Consider the following 17,125-nt stretch of genomic DNA (forward strand, 5'->3'; position numbering starts at 1 on the left):
TACTGTGGAGTGCTACAGTTCTGAATGGAAGGTTCGTGACACTATTTCCAGCTGCCAGACAAATCCCGTTCTAGCCCTAAATCAATCTGTGACATAAAGCTGCTAATGAAATTGAATCCACTACTACAGCAATTGACTTAGAAAAGCCCAAGGAGAGTGGAATGATAAGTTTACTAATACTATTCAGTACCTAAGTTCTTTGTTAAGTCCAGTACACTGATTGTCAGCCTACTGTTCACGAATACTAATTTATCTGAAATGTTGCAAGGAGTAGGCTGCATTTAATAAGTCTTTCAATAGAGAGGAATGTTAGAGACTTAGAAGCCACTGTGCTTCAAAGGTGGGAAATTGTGTCATGCAAAGCAAGACTGGTGTTTCAACCCGAAATCCTAACCTACATTGCATTGTCCTGGAGTGCAGAAGTCCTGTTTCTTTTAAAAAATGAATATCACATTATTAATGTGCTCTCAGTGCATGTTGGATGTGATTCTTTGAAAGGTGGCAGCCACTGCTCTGAGGGTTTGATTATTTCTATGGTTGAGATATTTAGCAACACCAAAACAAGAATAAAAAATGATAGATTCCATGAGTCATGCACACCTCTGGAATGTCACGGGCCATGAATGGAGGGAGTGATGGAGAAACAGCCAGTTTTACTACAGTCTATATAAATGCGGGGAAAGACTTCTATATAGAAAAAAGTATATTATAATTTTATGTGTTCACACACATACACACAAAGAAGGACATTGAACAGAGTGAGCACAGTGTGCCAAGAACGGAAACAAACAAACCAAAAGCAAAGTGGGAAGGACAGCAGGGAAAAAGCAACAGATGAACATTAAGCTGCCATGCTGAGGAATTTATTTGCGTCTTTTACTTGGTTGAAGGCGAAGCTGTTGGACAGCTGCTTCAGCAGCAGCAATGGCTGCCCCAGCGTCTTCAAGGTGGGTTTGAGTGACACTGGTTTTGCTTTGGCTGCGGGATGGTCCATGAGAGCGCAGATGTCCTTCGGAAGAAGATTTAGAACTCCCTGGACTGCTGTGAGATTTCTCAATGGTGGGCACCTGCATGTCTGATGGAGAAAAGTATAAATCTGAGCATTATTTCTATTTAATAAATAATCACTCTCTCTCAGCTAAACTGTGTTTCCAAGCACAGTTCTGAAGTACATCTCTTCAGTCCCAACCCCGTGTAGCTACTGTGCCTGCCACAATAAAACACAGTTCCCTCCATGCTCTCCTGGTGCTCTGTTATCCAAGGTGGAGTTTGCTACTGGTCTAGACAGCAGCAAAACTGACATTTGCCATGATGGCCCTGCTCTTGGTGTACTGGTGGGATAGAGCCAAGGCTTAGCTATTTTCTTCCTTCTCCTCCCTGACCTGCACTGCAAGGAGGATGCTGGCAAGCAGAATTATTTACCCCTAAGTATCCACACCCAAGTCCAAGGTACATCAAGAAAGTTTAGGATCCCCAGTAGTGATGGGCATTCCAAGACACAATGTAGTCCAGCAGTGGGCAACCTGTGGCCCATCAGAGTTATATATGTGGCCTGAGAGACATTTTGTTTACTGTGACTTATGCGCAGAGTTGCTAGATTCTGCTGGCTTCTGTCAGAGTAGGTTCCCCGCCCCCCCCCCCCCCCCCGGGCCTTTACTTGTGTTACTAAGGTAATATACACATAAAGGAAGGCCACATGATGTGAGGTGTGTGCTGATTGCACACAACATTGACTGTGAGAGCTGTGTGCTCCCTTTGCATCCAATCAAAGTGATGTTATGGGTCAGTCAACACACACCACAAATTCTAGCTTCCCTCCAAGTTCTATGTACAAAAGTACATTAAGGAAAACTATCCTGTCTGAGGAGATTATCTTAGTCATTACAATCTTCAGTCCCACTGACATGAAGGACACCATTTGCATGGCCCACTCACAAGTTTAGGTTGCCCATGGCTGATCAAGCCCTTAAACTATTATATCCATTGAAGTCTCTAATATGTACATGAGATGATATTGTCCATGCAAACAAAAAGGGCTTTACAGAATGGTCAACAAAGCAACATTATGCCAAGAAGAAATAGGACAGCTTGTGTGTCATTACCAGACACTATCCTATTACTTTGCTGCTGTCATCTGGTCTCCATTTGTACTGCTTTATTGTTCTGGTACTACATATGCTGCATATACACAATGTTTGCCAACTGAGATATTGGGAAACAGCGATACTTAGTCTGAAAAAATATTCTGAAGGATGATACCCACTGACTGTCAGTTTTCGAGACACTGTGCCCCATTCTTCACTCCCTCACAGTAGTGTAACTCCGCTGAACTCCACTGCCTCCACTGATTTCAATGGAGTTACTCCTAATTTACACCAGTGTAAGCCAGATGTGACACAGCCCATAATGCATGTGAAATTAACTTACACTAATTATGATTCTTTACAAAAAATATCAGCTTGACAATGTTAGAAGGCAACAGTTAAAGTATTAGAATCAATGATCAAAGCACACTGCCATAAAATAGTAAGTGAACATAAAAAAGAGGGCCTCATTCAAACTGATATGAGTGTTGAATTTTGGCCCAAAACACTGGCAAATTAAAAGTACTGTGGGATTTCTAATACCTACATAGAACACATAGGATCTCACTTAATGGCTACGTCTACACGTGAAGCCTACATCGAAGTAGCCTATTTCGATGTGGCGACACATCTACACGTCCTCCAGGGCTGGCAACGTCGATGTTCAACATCGACGTTGCGCAGCACCACATCGAAATAGGCGCAGCGAGGGAACGTCTACACACCACAGTAGCACACATCGAAATAAGGGTGCCAGGCACAGCTGCAGACAGGGTCACAGGGAGGACTCAACAGCCAGCCGCTCCCTTAAAGGGCCCCTCCCAGACACACTTGCACTAAACAGCACAAGATCCACAGAGCCGACGAGTTGCAGACCCTGTGCATGCAGCATGAATCCCCCGCTGCAGCAGCAGCAGCCAGAAGCCCTGGGCTAAAGGCTGCTGCACACGGTGACCATAGAGCCCCGCACGGGCTGGAGAGACAGCGTCTCTCAACCCCCCAGCTGATGGCTGCCATGGAGGACCCCACAATTTCGACGTTGCGGGACGCAGATCGTCTACATGGTCCCTACTTCGACATTGAACGTCGAAGTAGGGCGCTATTCCGATCCCCTCATGAGGTTAGCGACTTTGACGTCTCGCCGCCTAACATCGAAGTTAACTTCGAAATAGCGCCCGACGCGTGTAGCCGTGACGGGTGCTATTTCGAAGTTAGTGCTGCTACTTCGAAGTAGCGTGCACGTGTAGACACAGCCTATAAGATACAGTTGGAAAGACACTAGTATTTAATGAACTGTAGGGAATGGAAAAGGCCAAGTCCAGCATTGGTTTATAAGCTGTTGTAACACTGTTCAAATCACTGTGAGGCTGAATTTAAAAAACACAAAAAGAGAAGTTACTCACCTGTAGTAACGATCGTTCTTCGAGATGTGTCCCTGTGGGTGCTCCACAGTAGGTGTCGGGCTCGCCTGGCGCCGCAGATTGGAATTCTTCTAGCAGTTTCCATTGGATTGCGCATGTGCCGATGTGCGCCGCTCCCCTGCGCGCCCTCGGTCATGTGCGCGATCCGATCCCCGCCAGTTCCTTGACCAACTGCCTCAGATGCTCCTGAAAAACACTGGACAAAGATCCGAAGCAGGGAGGATGGGCGGGTGGTGGAGCACCCACGGGGACACATCTCGAAGAACCATCGTTACTACAGGTGAGTAACTTCTCTTTCTTCTTCAAGTGGTCCCCGTGGGTGCTCCACAGTAGGTGACTACCCAGCAGTAACCCAAGTAAGGAGGTGGGTACTCAATTCATGTGCAGCTTGCCCCCGAGAGGACTGCTGTCGACAGACGGGTATCCTCATCGAACACCCAATGCAGGGCGTAATGCTTGGTGAAGGTGTCGTAGGATGACCAGGTCGTCGCTCTACAGATGTCTTTCAACGCGATTCCCTTGAAGAAGGCTGTTGATGCTGCCACCGCCCTGGTAGAGTGAGCCCTAGGCGGGGCCAGCAAAGGGGTCTTTCGAAGCTCATAGCACAGTTTTATACAGGACACAATGTGCTTTGAAATTCTCTGGGAAGAGAGGCCTTCCCCTTTTGACCTGGGAGCGAGAGACAACAGAAGCCTGTCCGTTTTCCGGAAGGACTTAGTTCTGTCTATGTAAAAGACCAACGCCCTTCTCACATCTAGGAGATGCAGGAGCGCCTCCTTGCTGGAGCTGTGAGGTTTCAGATAAAACGAGGGTAAGACTATTGGTTCGTTAAGATGGAACTCCGAGGAAACTTTTGGAACGAAGGCTGGGTGTAACCGTAAGATTACCGCCTCCTTTGAGAATACTGTGGAGGGTGGCGTTGCCATCACTGCTGCGAGCTCGCTCCACCCTGCGGGCTGACATAATCGCAAGAAGGAAGGTTGTTTTCATGGTAAGGAGTAGGAGGGGTACCATGGCTAGTGGTTCAAAGGGTGGTCCTGATAGCGCGCGGAGCACCAAGTCCAAACTCCACGATGGCGGTAGCAGTTTTCGAGGGGGCTACAGATTTACCAGCCCCTTCAAGAACCTTGTGATGATAGGGTGGGCAAATACGGTGGGCCCTTCCTCTCTGTGCCGAAAAGCTGATATAGCGGCGAGGTGGACCTTTAGCGAGGATAGAGAAAGCCCGTCTCATTTGAGGTCCAATAAGTATTCTAGTATTACAGTTATAGGAACGTCAAGGGGAGCTAACTGTTTGGTGGAGCACCAGGCTGTAAAGCGTGTCCATTTCTGTTCGTAAGTCCTCCTGGTGGAGGTCCTTCGGCTACACTCTAAGACTTGTCGTACTCCCTCCGTACATGTGCTCTCTAAGGTGCTGAGCCATGGATTAACCATGCTTGTAGGCATAGTCCCTGAGGGTGCAGGTGCACTATGGACCCCTGAGCCTGCATGAGTAAGTCCGGTGCCACCGGTAGGGGGAGTGGTGGACGATCCAACATGCGCAGAAGCAAGGGAAACCATTGTTGCTGGTCCCAAGTTGGAACTATGAGTATCATGCGAGCTCTCTCCCTTCTGGCTTTCTGCAGAACCTTGTGGATAAGCGTTGTGGGGGGAAACGCATAGAGTAGAGGGCCCTTCCATGAGACCAAGAATGCATCCTCCAGGGACCCCCACCCTATTCCTGCTCTAGAGCAGTACTGGGGACACTTCTTGTTGTACTGGGTGGCAAACAAATCAACTTGGGGAAACCCCCAGGCACGAAATATGCGCCGTAGCAGGTCGGAGCGGATCTGCCATTCGTGCGTGAGTGCAAAGCGCCTGCTCAGTTGATCTGCCTTCACGTTGTGAGCACCCGGCAAGTACGAGGCTTTCAACTTTATGTTGTTGGCAATGCACCAATTCCACAATCGGACTGTTTCCGCGCATAACGCACGGGATCGTGCCCCCCCTTGTCGATTGATGTGAAACATAGTGGAGGTATTGTCGGTATTGATCCCGACTACTTTGCCGTGCAGGTATTTCTGAAAATGTCTGCACGCATTGAACACTGCTCTGAGCTCCAGTATGTTTATGTGCCGCGTAGTTTGCCATTCTCAATAATAGGGTAGAGGAGGAGTAGACCTTCTTGCTGAACAGCTCTAATTTCTTAGCATCTTTATCCGACCCCCCTGATTTGTACTGGGACGTCTTCGACCGCTGCTGGGACGATTCGACCACCAAAGAATTGGGTTGTGGGTGGCTAAACAGGAACTCCATGCCCTTGGCTGGGACGAAGTACTTCTTATCTGCTCTTTTGTTCGTAGGCGGAATAGAGGCCGGAGTCTGCCATATGTTAGTGGCTGACTCCATAATGGATTCGTCCAGTGGGATAGCGATTTTAGATGAAGCCGGGGGTCTCAAATTTTTCAGGAGTTTATGGTGCTTCTCCTGCACCTCTGCTATTTGAACGTCCTGTGTGAGTGCTACTCTTTTGAACAGCTCCTGGAATTGTTTAAGGTCATCCGGAGGGGAGACATCCCCGGGGGCAATGGCCTCATCTGGGGATGATGATGAGGAACTGCTGGGGTAAGCCTCCCCCAAGTCCTCTGGCTCCCGAGTTCGCTGGTATACTTGCTCCCTGGTGGGCTGTGAAGGGAAGTCTTGGGACTCTGGACCTAATTCCCCCTGGGACAACTGTGTTCCTGTCCCAGAGCGAGAGTGTACATGGGAGTATTGACGAGTAGTGGGAGAGGACCTGCCCCTGGATCTGGACCTGCGGTGTCTGTGTTCAGCGTGATGAGGACGGCCATAGCAACATGGGCAAGGGCCCGGTGATGGAGACCTGGACCATGATTGGGGAGTGTACCCATGATGTCTGGGAGAGCGGGATCTCCGTGACGACATTGATAGTGGTGAAGCTGGTTTGTGATAGTACTCAAGGGGAACTATGCCCAAAAATGGTGAAGGTGGCCTGAGCCACGGAGAAAGTGGTTGGAGGAACGGAGAGGGAGGCCTGAAATAAGCCAGTGGAGTTGCCACCTGGCAGTGCGGCGTGTGTATCTCGGGAGGGGGGCTGGGTAATAAGGGCATTGCAGCCCTGCCTGGAGATGGACTGAGGTGCCGGGTTTTAGCTCTAGCCTTCCCCCTCCCCTGCAGGGTGGGTGCCGCCCCCTCCCGTGCCGGGGATCTCGGCCCCATTGTCAGCGCCGCGCTCGGCACCGTCAACAGCGGTGCCGCGTGGGTAGCTTCCTCTGGTGCCGGTAGGCCCCGTGCTGGGTGCCCCTGTGCCGTCAGCGCCGCAGGAGCTGGTGCCGCGTGCGGCGGCGCCTCTGATTCTGGCACTTGCCGCGCTGGCGCTCACGGTGCCTTCCATGCCGCCTGCTGTATAGTCGGAGGCCCGGCCTCGGCCACGTGTGCTACTGCTCTGCTGCTTTCATCAGCTCGCGGCTGGGGGCTCTGCATTCTGCTCGTCCTGTTTGCTGGGACCACCAGCAAGGATCGAGCCAGGGAGAGTTTCCTCCTCTTCTGCACAGAGGGGGTCAAAGAGGCTGCCTTCCTTTTATGCGACCCAGAGGGCCCTTCTGTGTGAGGCTTCTCCAGCGGCTCAGGCTGGAGGGCCTTATCAAACAAGATCATTTTGAGCCTCATTTCTCTGTCCTTCCTGGCCCTGGCTGTAAGCTTAGCGCAGTGTGAACACTTCTGGGTAACATGAGACTCCCCCAGGCAATGAATGCATTCACTATGCCCATCGGAGGCCGGCATAGCTTCGCGGCATGACTCACACTTCTTAAACCCTGAGGAAGCCATCGCGGTGAGTCTTTACTTGTAATAGGGTACTTAGCTGCTAATCAGTCCGTTCTACAACCCAAAATAACATTCATGGCCTTCAGGGCAGCGGAAGGCTTAAACAGCCTTCTTCGTCCGCCCTTCTCTCCTCCGTTCCTCTTCTCTCTACTATTTAATATGCTCTTCTCTTTCTTTTTTTTTTTTTGTATAATAGTGACAAACAACGAACTAACAAATAAAACAACTTATCTTATCTGTCTCAGGCTTTAGCCGGAGAGGATTCCGTCTGCAGCTGTTGGCAGTTGAGAAGGAACTGGTGGGGATCGGATCGCGCACATGACCAAAGGTGCGCAGGGGAGCGGCGCGCATCGGTGCATGCACGATCCAATGGAAACTGCTAGAAGAATTCCGATCTGCGGCGCCAGGCGAGCCCAACACCTACTGTGGAGCACCCACGGGGACCACTCGAAGAAGAAGTTCTCTTACATTTCAGACTTCTGATGAGTTGTTAGGGAAATTTTCCATATCTCTTACCCTTGGATGGGTCAGGAAAGATTCCATGACTTCTGCTCTTGATGACAGATGGCTTTGGTGATTGCTGGTTGCTCTGCCCAGAATGAGATTTCCCATGGTCAATACTTTCAGTTTGCTCCTTCAGAGGATACCACCGTGGAGTGTTGTCAAGCTGAGAGGTGCTGGATAGCTCAATCAATACCTATACAATGGAATGTGATATATCTGGTTAATATATAATGTGAGACACAAGGAGGACTGAATCGGATTTCCCTGATGCTTGTGTAAGTCAAAGGTATCTCTTACTAAAATTGATAGTCATACAATGTAAAACCTATGTGGGGAGGATCAGCTTTTAATGAATATTTGTTACTAAAGAGATCTTGTATAATGTAAGAATGATGCTGAAAGGTTCTTCAGGTATGTACATGTGCTTGGTGATTGATTATCTTCAAATGTTAATACCTATTATTTTTTGCTCCACAAAAAGGAAAGCTTTAAGTACTAAGAGAACAATTATTTTCTACTGCTTTAAAAGACATGACACAATAATGCCCTTTAGGAGTCACAGCTGCACTGGTGAGAAGAAGATATACTGAAAGTATTGCCAGAAGACGAACAACTGAGTAGACCTTTGATGTGGACTGTGCTTTATTCTGCTGAGATCCACTGCTCTGGGCTACTGTCATTACTGGCAAAAATCTTGGAAGCCTTCAAAAAGACCTACCAAGAAAAGGCAGATTTTCTTTAGGTAGGACCCAGCCAGTGCAAAGGGGGTAGACTAAACATGATTACAAACATCTTCTATCCCTAGGAACCTAAGCTCCTTGGGCAGAGATTGAGTGCAGGGATGGGAGCTCAGAATGAGAGGGAGACATCTTCAGCAACCTGTGAGCTGCAAAGCAAGAGTTACCCAATTGAAGGAATAATCCTCTAGATACACCCACACCCCCCCTTAAGGCATAGTTGAACTGTTTGAGTGTTCCATCATTTAAAAAAAAAAACTTTAAATATTTGAGAACAAAAAAGAGGCTATGGGGGGTGGGGGATAAAATTTTAGGCCATAATGTAGTTTAGAAACAGGAATCTGAGCCATCTTAAGGATTCAGAGATCCCAAGGCCAGAAGGTACCATTAGATTAACCTAGTCTGAGTTTCTGTATTGCACTAGCCATAGAACTTCCTCAAAGTAATTTCTAGAGCATTGTGTTTGAAAAACATCCAAGCGTGATTAAAAAATGGCCAGTGATGGGGGAATATTTCTTCCCCATGTAGGGGCTTTTAAACTGCAATCTGGAGCCCCCTTTAACTGTATAAATCTGTTAAACTAAATAGACTGAGTAACAATAGTCTGTCAAAAAAGGGCATGTTAATGGTCTTCTCTGAACCCTTTCCAATTTATCAACATCCTTCCTGAATTCTGCACAACAGAATTGGACACAATATTCCAGAAGTAGAATTTTTTGTTTTCTTCCATGTCACTGATAAAACTTCTAAATACAATGGGGTGAGGACAGATCCCTCCAGAATTCCATGCCTGTTCATTGGTGATCCCTGATTAATCATTACATTTGGAGACCTAACTGACAGTTTTTAATTCATGTAATGTATGCCATATTAATTTTATATCATTCCATTTTGTTTATCAAAATGTGTGGTATCAGTTCAAAGACCGTATGGAAATTTAAGTACAATACCTTAACACTATTACTTTTATAAACCAAACTAATAATCTCATAAAAATATCATTAGTCTGGCAGATGAAGTATCATAAACCCTTGTTTATTAAGCTTTAATAACACTACCCTCTTTTAATTCTCCTGCAACTGAGTCTCTGAACAGCTACTTCACTGTTTTTCTCAAATATCAATAGTACGCTGACTGGTCCATAATTACCTGGGGTCATCCTGTTTACCCTTTTTAAAAAATAGCATATTAGTTTTCATCCTGTTCCCCAGTGCTCCAGAGAAGACCTCTAATAACCGCAGGCTGGAGAAAAACTGTTCCTGCTTAGACAGCAGACAAGTATACATCAGGTCCATAATCTGGAACTATGAAGGTTTAAGTAAGGACTGGAGGAATTACTGAAGAGACACTGAATGTGGTGCATGTAGAATACTGCTTGTCATTGATTGCTGTGCCATTAGCAGGGTACTACATATGTACTCATCAAACTTAGACTGGTTATTGTGAGATAATCCCAAAGAGACCACTCACAGATGGATGGGTAAGTAAAGATGAACAGCATAGTGGGTGGGTAAAAAAGAATTTTGCAAAATGTAGTATCATGGAAATTAGGTTGAACAATGGCAGGAAATATTTCCTGAAGGTGAGTTCCTGGTTTGTTCTCCCTCGGGTGGCAGCAGCACCAAAGCACAAGAATGTAAGAATTAGACTGATCTACATGCATGCCAATATTCTCTGTGGAACAGCTCATGGTATCTGATGCCAGCATGATATAACTGTGACTGTCCCATAGATCCAACACTAGGAAGCTTGGCAGCAAGCTAGATGGACAAAAGGCAGAATTAAAACAGAAGCCCCTGGAGGCTGTAACCCTTACAGGTTCCCATTAAATTCACACAGTTAACACCAAACTAATCTTCTTTTATGCTGGTAGCAGCAAAGGATGCAAATTAGAACTAAGCCTTTGTCATCTTATTAGAGAAAAAATTACAGACTGATTTGGCAGTACAATGAATTGGTGAAAGACACCTCAAGTCTGGTACCTGGGAAGTCTATTCAAGTCTGTCACTCTCTAAGGGTGCAGGAAACCCATTTGTCCTTAGCTCCCATGTGCCAGGGCCTGACATAGACACTTTGGGGGGATTTGAACTGCTTCATCAGTGGTGTCCTTAGTAACATCTGTCAATGACAAGTTATATTTGTGGATGCACTGCCTCCATTGCCGCTGCTTCGGGTTTCTTCTGACTTACACTTTGACAGTCTCTAAACAATGGACTTGAATTATATTTGCTTGCACTCTCTCCTGCTTGCTTACTCTCCCCACTAGAAACTGCATTCAAAACTAAATATAAATGAAATTAAACATTGAATTAAATACTGGTAGATGGTGCTTGTATTTCAAGTCAAATGTTTTAATCATGCCAGAGAAGCACTCGTTAGAACACCACTTTATCTAAAGGTCATACATAATAATGATGTAAACGATCTCTAAAGTTCTGTATTTTGGGGTCTGATAAATATGCTGAACACAACAACAATGTGATGTGTTAGGTAAGATGTAAGTAGTCGTGTAATTGCTTTTTAAACTCATCCACATATTTGTAGCAGAGATTATTTAAGTGGTGACATAGCTTGCCTGGTATGATGGTCACATTAAAGCATATCTGGTGCTAAACTAAACAACATGTTATTGCATAGGCTGTATACTACATCTTAAATTCAGGGTAAGCTATTTTTTCACACTACGGCTACGTCTACACGTGAAGCCTACATCGAAATAGGCTATTTCGATGAATAACGAGTACACGTCCTCCAGGGCTGGCAACGTCGATGTTCAACTTCGACGTTGCGTGGCACCACATCGAAATAGGCGCTGCGAGGGAACGTCTACAAGCCAAAGTAGCACACATAGAAATAAGGGTGCCAGGCACAGCTGCAGACAGGGTCACAGGGCGGACTCAACAGCAAGCCGCTCCCTTAAAGGGCCCCTCCCAGACACAGTTGCACTAAACAACACAAGATACACAGAGCTGACAACTGGTTGCAGACCCTGTGCCTGCAGCATGGATCCCCAGCTGCTGCAGCAGCAGCCAGAAGCCCTGGGCTAAGGGCTGCTGCCCACGGTGACCATAGAGCCCCGCAGGGGCTGGAGAGAGAGCATCTCTCAACCCCCCAGCTGATGGCCGCCATGGAGGACCCGGCAATTTCGACGTTGCGGGACGCGGATCGTCTACACGGTCCCTACTTCGACGTTGAACGTCGAAGTAGGGCGCTATTCCTATCTCCTCATGAGGTTAGCGAGTTCGACGTCTCGCCGCCTAACGTCGAAGTTAGTGCCGCTACTTCGAAGTAGCGTGCACGTGTAGACACAGCTTACAGGTTGCACCTCTGAAAACTGGAATTCTCTGGTCTGGCAAAGTCCCCTGTCCAGCAGGACAAGGGATGCACCTGGACCTGGCAGCCCCGCAGGTGGCAGAGGGGCTGGGGGTGGCATCCCGTAACAGCCATCCAAGAGGCCAAGGCCAGAGATGGGGCACTGCCATCCCCTAGCAGCCCGACATGGAGCTAGGCCACTGCAGCAGGCCTGTGGGGTTGCCAGGGACCAGGGGCTATTAACCTTCTCTGGTCTGACAAAATCCCTCATCTGAGACCATTCATGTCCCGAGGGTGCAGGACCAGGTAGGTGCAACCTGTAGTATCGCTTGACACAAATGATAATTTTAACAACTGATTTATCTGAATAATTATATCTAATTGTAAACCTCTATGGCAATAATAGTTTTAACTACTGATTTGACACTATGGTTATTGCTGGCAATTCCATATTACATATGTTGTTTCCCAGCTTTTCCTCCTTGCTGACCTGGTGCAGTATTAGTTACTGAGACATTAAACTAGACAAGATTTTTAGTTACAACTGTGACCTGCAATTAACTTCATTGCAATTTCAACTCAGGCTCTAACTGAGGAAGTTATTTTAGTGGGACCACAGCTGTGCTTAAAGTTAAACAAGTGCTTAAATCTCTTGGCCCTTTTTTCATATACACGTCCTTTCTTCTCTACATACTATAGAAACCTCTTCAGTCCATACCTAGTGGGCTGAGATAAAGATAGACTGTTTGCCAGAGCCGGATCCCTCATCAAGATTCTTTTTAAACTATAATGACCCCTAGTCTCAGAAACATCGATCTAAATCAGTACAACTGTTCGTAATGATAACTTAAATAAACCTAGGTGCACAAAATTAGCCCTACTGCAATATACAAACAGAAGGAAAAATGTGGTGCCCTTTGTGGATGAATGAAGGAAATCTCACACATTTGTTATCAGTTTGTGCAACAGTATGGTACAGTGATCAACAAGCAGTTAAGCCCAAAGAAAAAATATTTCTCTGAGTCCCACATCCACCAGACAAACAGTCTATGATTATCAACATGCATTTAATCAGATGTCTCCCAAGATGAGGAAGAAGGCTTAGGGATGAGAGGAAATTAGATACTCACTTCACCCAGAAAGTCATTGGAGGAGAATCGATCATAATCCCAGACAGTCACTTCCAGTGTTTTCTTCTTCAGCTACAGTTTAAATCAAAAGAATGATTAATTCCAATGGCCACCATAAACCTCGTGTTGCAGCAATACAACAGTATCTATTTGTTACTATGCGTCTGCACTCTTTTTCAATATAAGAGCCAGGCAATTTTTTTATTCCCACAACAACCTTCAACACAGAAAATTAATTCTGGACAAAGCTGGCATTTACTCTCAGAAGGGGTGTGCTTGTAAAAGGTGTTGCTGGGACTCTCAGAAACGGCTTTTGAAAGCCAGACAGTGTGGCCAACACACGGCCCATGCTGTGGCTTTTTAAAAGTTGGTAGTGACTACTGATCTGTACACCTGCAGCGCTTCTGTTCTTGGACAAGTTGACTTGCCTATGGCTGAGACGACTTGGAGGGTGGAATTTAAACAATATTTTACAATGCCTCCCACTCCTACAATCTGCAGGAGCTTGAGCCTGGGTAGTCTCAGGACTAGTCTGCAGTAGAAGTGCCACTTCAGAGAAGCACTACATCTGGGTGGTTTATTCAGACTCCTGAATAACATAAATTATATCAAAGTGGTAATGCAGTCATGGTATCTGTGTGGTCTGAGAAATTTCTCTGGGCTCGTTGGAAACACACAGACAAGGGGACTGATTGACTGACTGCAGCTGTGTTTGTCAGAGGGAGAAAGCTGCTGATTGTGAGAGAAACAGTCCTGAGGGTGATCCTGAGGAGGACAGGGCTTCAGGACAGACAGGAAAGGCCACAATACAAATTGTGAGCAAGGAACTGCCTGTTTTTCCGTCCTTTTCACGGAAACAGGCCTTTGTGAACATACTCAACAAACATAATTACACGAAAGACATATCTGACGTATATTACCAATTTCTGCTCTGAACAGAAGCAACCCTAGCCAGGCCTCAAATATTGGATAACCACTTGGCTCATAGGGGTGATAACAGGATCAAAGTCTTAACCAGCTGCACAAACCACACTACATCCTGTACATGTTAGAGAGTATTCTCTCAAACAGTGCAGCATTTATCTCTTCAAAATTCTCCAGTGCTGCTCAGTTTGGTGCAGATATTCTTTATAATGTAAGTGAATTTTTGTTAAACAGCCAATTCATTATTATTATTGTAGTGACCATATATGTTCTGGTCTTGCTTAATCTCAGCAAAATGAACAATTATGTAGTGCTAGTTTCTTTGAAAATCATGTTAACCCCTGTCCCAAAGAGATTTTTTAAATATTTTGGGAGACTGTGTAATACACTTGATAAACAGGGCAATGATAGGTTTAAGCAGGGATTTTAAAGGTGGTCTTAATTAAGTGAAATTCTGTTCTCTATCTTTTTTATATCCTACCTACTCAGGATACAGGGAACACGTTTGTATTGGAAATGTCCTGTGAATACAGGCCCATCCTTAGGGCAAGGCGAGCATGGCCATAACCTTGGGCCCAGAGCCTTCATGGTCCCATGCTCCAATTGACTATAGCATCCACCACCCATGGCCAGGCCCTGCTGTCAGCATGCCATTGTGAGCCCCGCAAACTCTTTGGCTAGATCAAAGTGACTGTATAAAGGGGCAAGATAGCGTGGAAAGCTTAGCACATTATGTGTGATTGCCCTTTATAGGCCAAATATAAGCAAAGATATTCTGAACGTATGTAGAGAGATGCTCTAAAGCAGAGGTGGGGAAGCTTTTTTGGGTCAGGGCCAATGACCCATACACTGGGGTATGCAAAGTGGGGTGTGTGTAAACTTTTGTAACGAGGACGTACCATGATCAGCCCCCTCCCCATTCCCTCCAGGACTTCCGCTGATTTTCCTCTGGCTTACTTTGACTCCCCCAGCCTGCCCTCCTCCCAGTCTCCATTGCCAACCCTTCTCCCCCGCGGCCTCCAGTGCCACTGTTGCCAAGGGATTGTGGTGACCAATAGGAATGGTCCTGTCCACCACAGCACCCTCTGGGCCAGTTAGAACATGTGGAGATGTTTCCAGAAAGTCCTGCATCAGACAATGGGGTCAGTCAGTGAGTCTGGTTCCCATAGTGCACTGGTACCCACTAGTAGCACATTCTGTTCAGAATAATTCCACCGGAAATAAAACCCTAAAATGAGCTATCTACATCTTACTAGGTTAATGTGTTTATGACTCCAGCTCAGCAGGGCCCCTCACCCAGTATAGAAAGAATGCCCTCCTGTCCAGGACCCTCCCACATCCTATGATGCTGCTGTGGAGCGAGACCTGCTGCCTGGGGATGGGGCCATGGGATGTTGCTGCTGCAAACAAATAAAAGAACAAAAAAGCCTCACGGATGTGGTGTCAAGTGTATGGGGGTCAGGGTTATTGGGTCTGGGTGGAAGGCAAGATGCAGGAGTGGGCTGGGGTGGGTGATCTGGGCTGGAGTGCAGTGCAGGAGCAGGTGGTGGGAGGGGGACCTGGACAGGAGGGCATGTAGGAGAGGGGTGATGGTCTGGGCAGAAGTGGGGTGTAGGAGAGGAGGTGGGGCTTGGCAGGAGGGGATGCAGAAACAGACTCAGGATGTGGATGTAAATTAGAGGAAGAATGTAGGAGGTTCTGGGATGCAGGGTCTAGAAGGGTGGGGGTTGGGGACTGGGAGAGAGAGGGATCAGGGTGGGGTGAGGAGTCTGGGAGGGACGGAGGTGTAGGAGGGTATGTAGAGTCTGGGCAGGACAGAATAGGTTTGGAGTGCAGCATCTGGGAGGAAGAGGGCAGGAAGCAGGTGGAGGTGAGGGTCTGGGTGGGAGGGGGCACAGGAGCTGTCTGGAGGTGCAGGCTCAGGGTGACAGGGGCGCACTTACCTTTGCAGCATGTGATGTGATGTGCTGCACTGGGACATAAGGAAGGATAGTGGGATCTAGGAGGGCAGAAAGTATGGATCTGACTGAACTTTTTTGTGGGAACTGATATATATTTTATTATGTGGGATGAGTATTTGACACAGAGAGCATGGCTGAGTGAGCAAGAATGTTTTTAAGGGAACCCTTTATTAAAATATTGGCAGCAAATCTTTTCCTCACTTCCTTTTCAATCCATACAAAAATGTGTATTTAACCTACATGATAATTTAGGCTTGTGCCATTGAAGAATAATCACAGACACCATCAGAAGGAGCTATTTTATCCAGCACACCAGGATTTCAAGCAACTGGTCCTATGCTGGAACTGCATTCTTGAATTAGCAAGATAATAAAATAGAGCTAGAAATGTACAGTACTCTGCATTTCTTCAAAGTGTCTATGTTAATCCTCTTAACTCACTATAACTACTAGGACAATGAAAAACCATCAAAAGAACTCTGCTTGAGAGGAGTTTTAAGTATCAGGTAAAGTATGTGTTGGAAGACATATGTACCACAATTAAGGAGCCAAGAGCATTTGACTCCTTGAGATTTTACAAGGAGCCCTGGTGAGTGACACTATCTGTACAAAGTTAAGGTGAGGTTTTACCTAATTAAATTTAGCTGCTGATGCCAGTGGTGCAAGGTTCCCTCAGGAAGTTAACAGATGATGTGATTGCAAGTAATTTTTCTAACCCAGGGTTTTTATGTTTGTGTAGCTGGGGATTGCACACATCAAGAAAAGAACAAGTGTTCCCAGGAGGAAGACAGCTACATGGTCCAGCTGGCCATGAACAGACTTTGATCAGGAAGCAACTTGATGCCAGTCTTGGTGGGACTTAGGTTTTGTCTATGCTGGCAACTGAATGACAAAGCTTTTGTTAGAGGTATTAACCCTCACCTCCCGAAGACAAAATTTTGCTGGCCAAAGGTGCCCGTGCGAACAGCGCTTTGTTGGCAGAAGATCTCTCTCCTGCTGATGAACAGCTGCTATCCTGCTCACCTTCTGAAACTGCAGTTTCACTAAAAGCTGTGTATAGCAGACATAGTCACAGGCATTGCAAAGGCTGAATCAATTAGTGGTTGTTTCATGTGGGGAAGTTGCTAGATAAAACAGAGCTTTGTGACAGATCATGTGACAATTAGGATGAAATCCTGGGCCTACTCAAGCTACTAATGGCAGTTTTACCATTGGCTTCAGTGGGGCCAGG

At 46.5% G+C, this 17,125-nt stretch overlaps 1 protein-coding gene across 1 annotated transcript in view; it reads right to left on the bottom strand.

Annotated features, from left to right (window-relative positions):
- PCLO (piccolo presynaptic cytomatrix protein) overlaps positions 1 to 17,125 on the bottom strand; it is a 539,688-nt gene that overhangs the window by 84,356 nt on the left and 438,207 nt on the right. The window contains exons 18-20 of the mRNA XM_074984167.1: positions 13,011 to 13,082; positions 7,844 to 8,024; positions 881 to 1,075 (exon numbers count right to left, since the gene is read on the bottom strand). Of these exons, the coding sequence (XP_074840268.1) occupies positions 881 to 1,075; positions 7,844 to 8,024; positions 13,011 to 13,082 (448 nt within the window). The remainder of the gene's footprint in view (positions 1 to 880; positions 1,076 to 7,843; positions 8,025 to 13,010; positions 13,083 to 17,125) is intronic.

Source organism: Carettochelys insculpta, chromosome 1, assembly GCF_033958435.1.
Source record: "Carettochelys insculpta isolate YL-2023 chromosome 1, ASM3395843v1, whole genome shotgun sequence".
In the NCBI taxonomy this organism is placed as follows: domain Eukaryota; kingdom Metazoa; phylum Chordata; order Testudines; family Carettochelyidae; genus Carettochelys; species Carettochelys insculpta.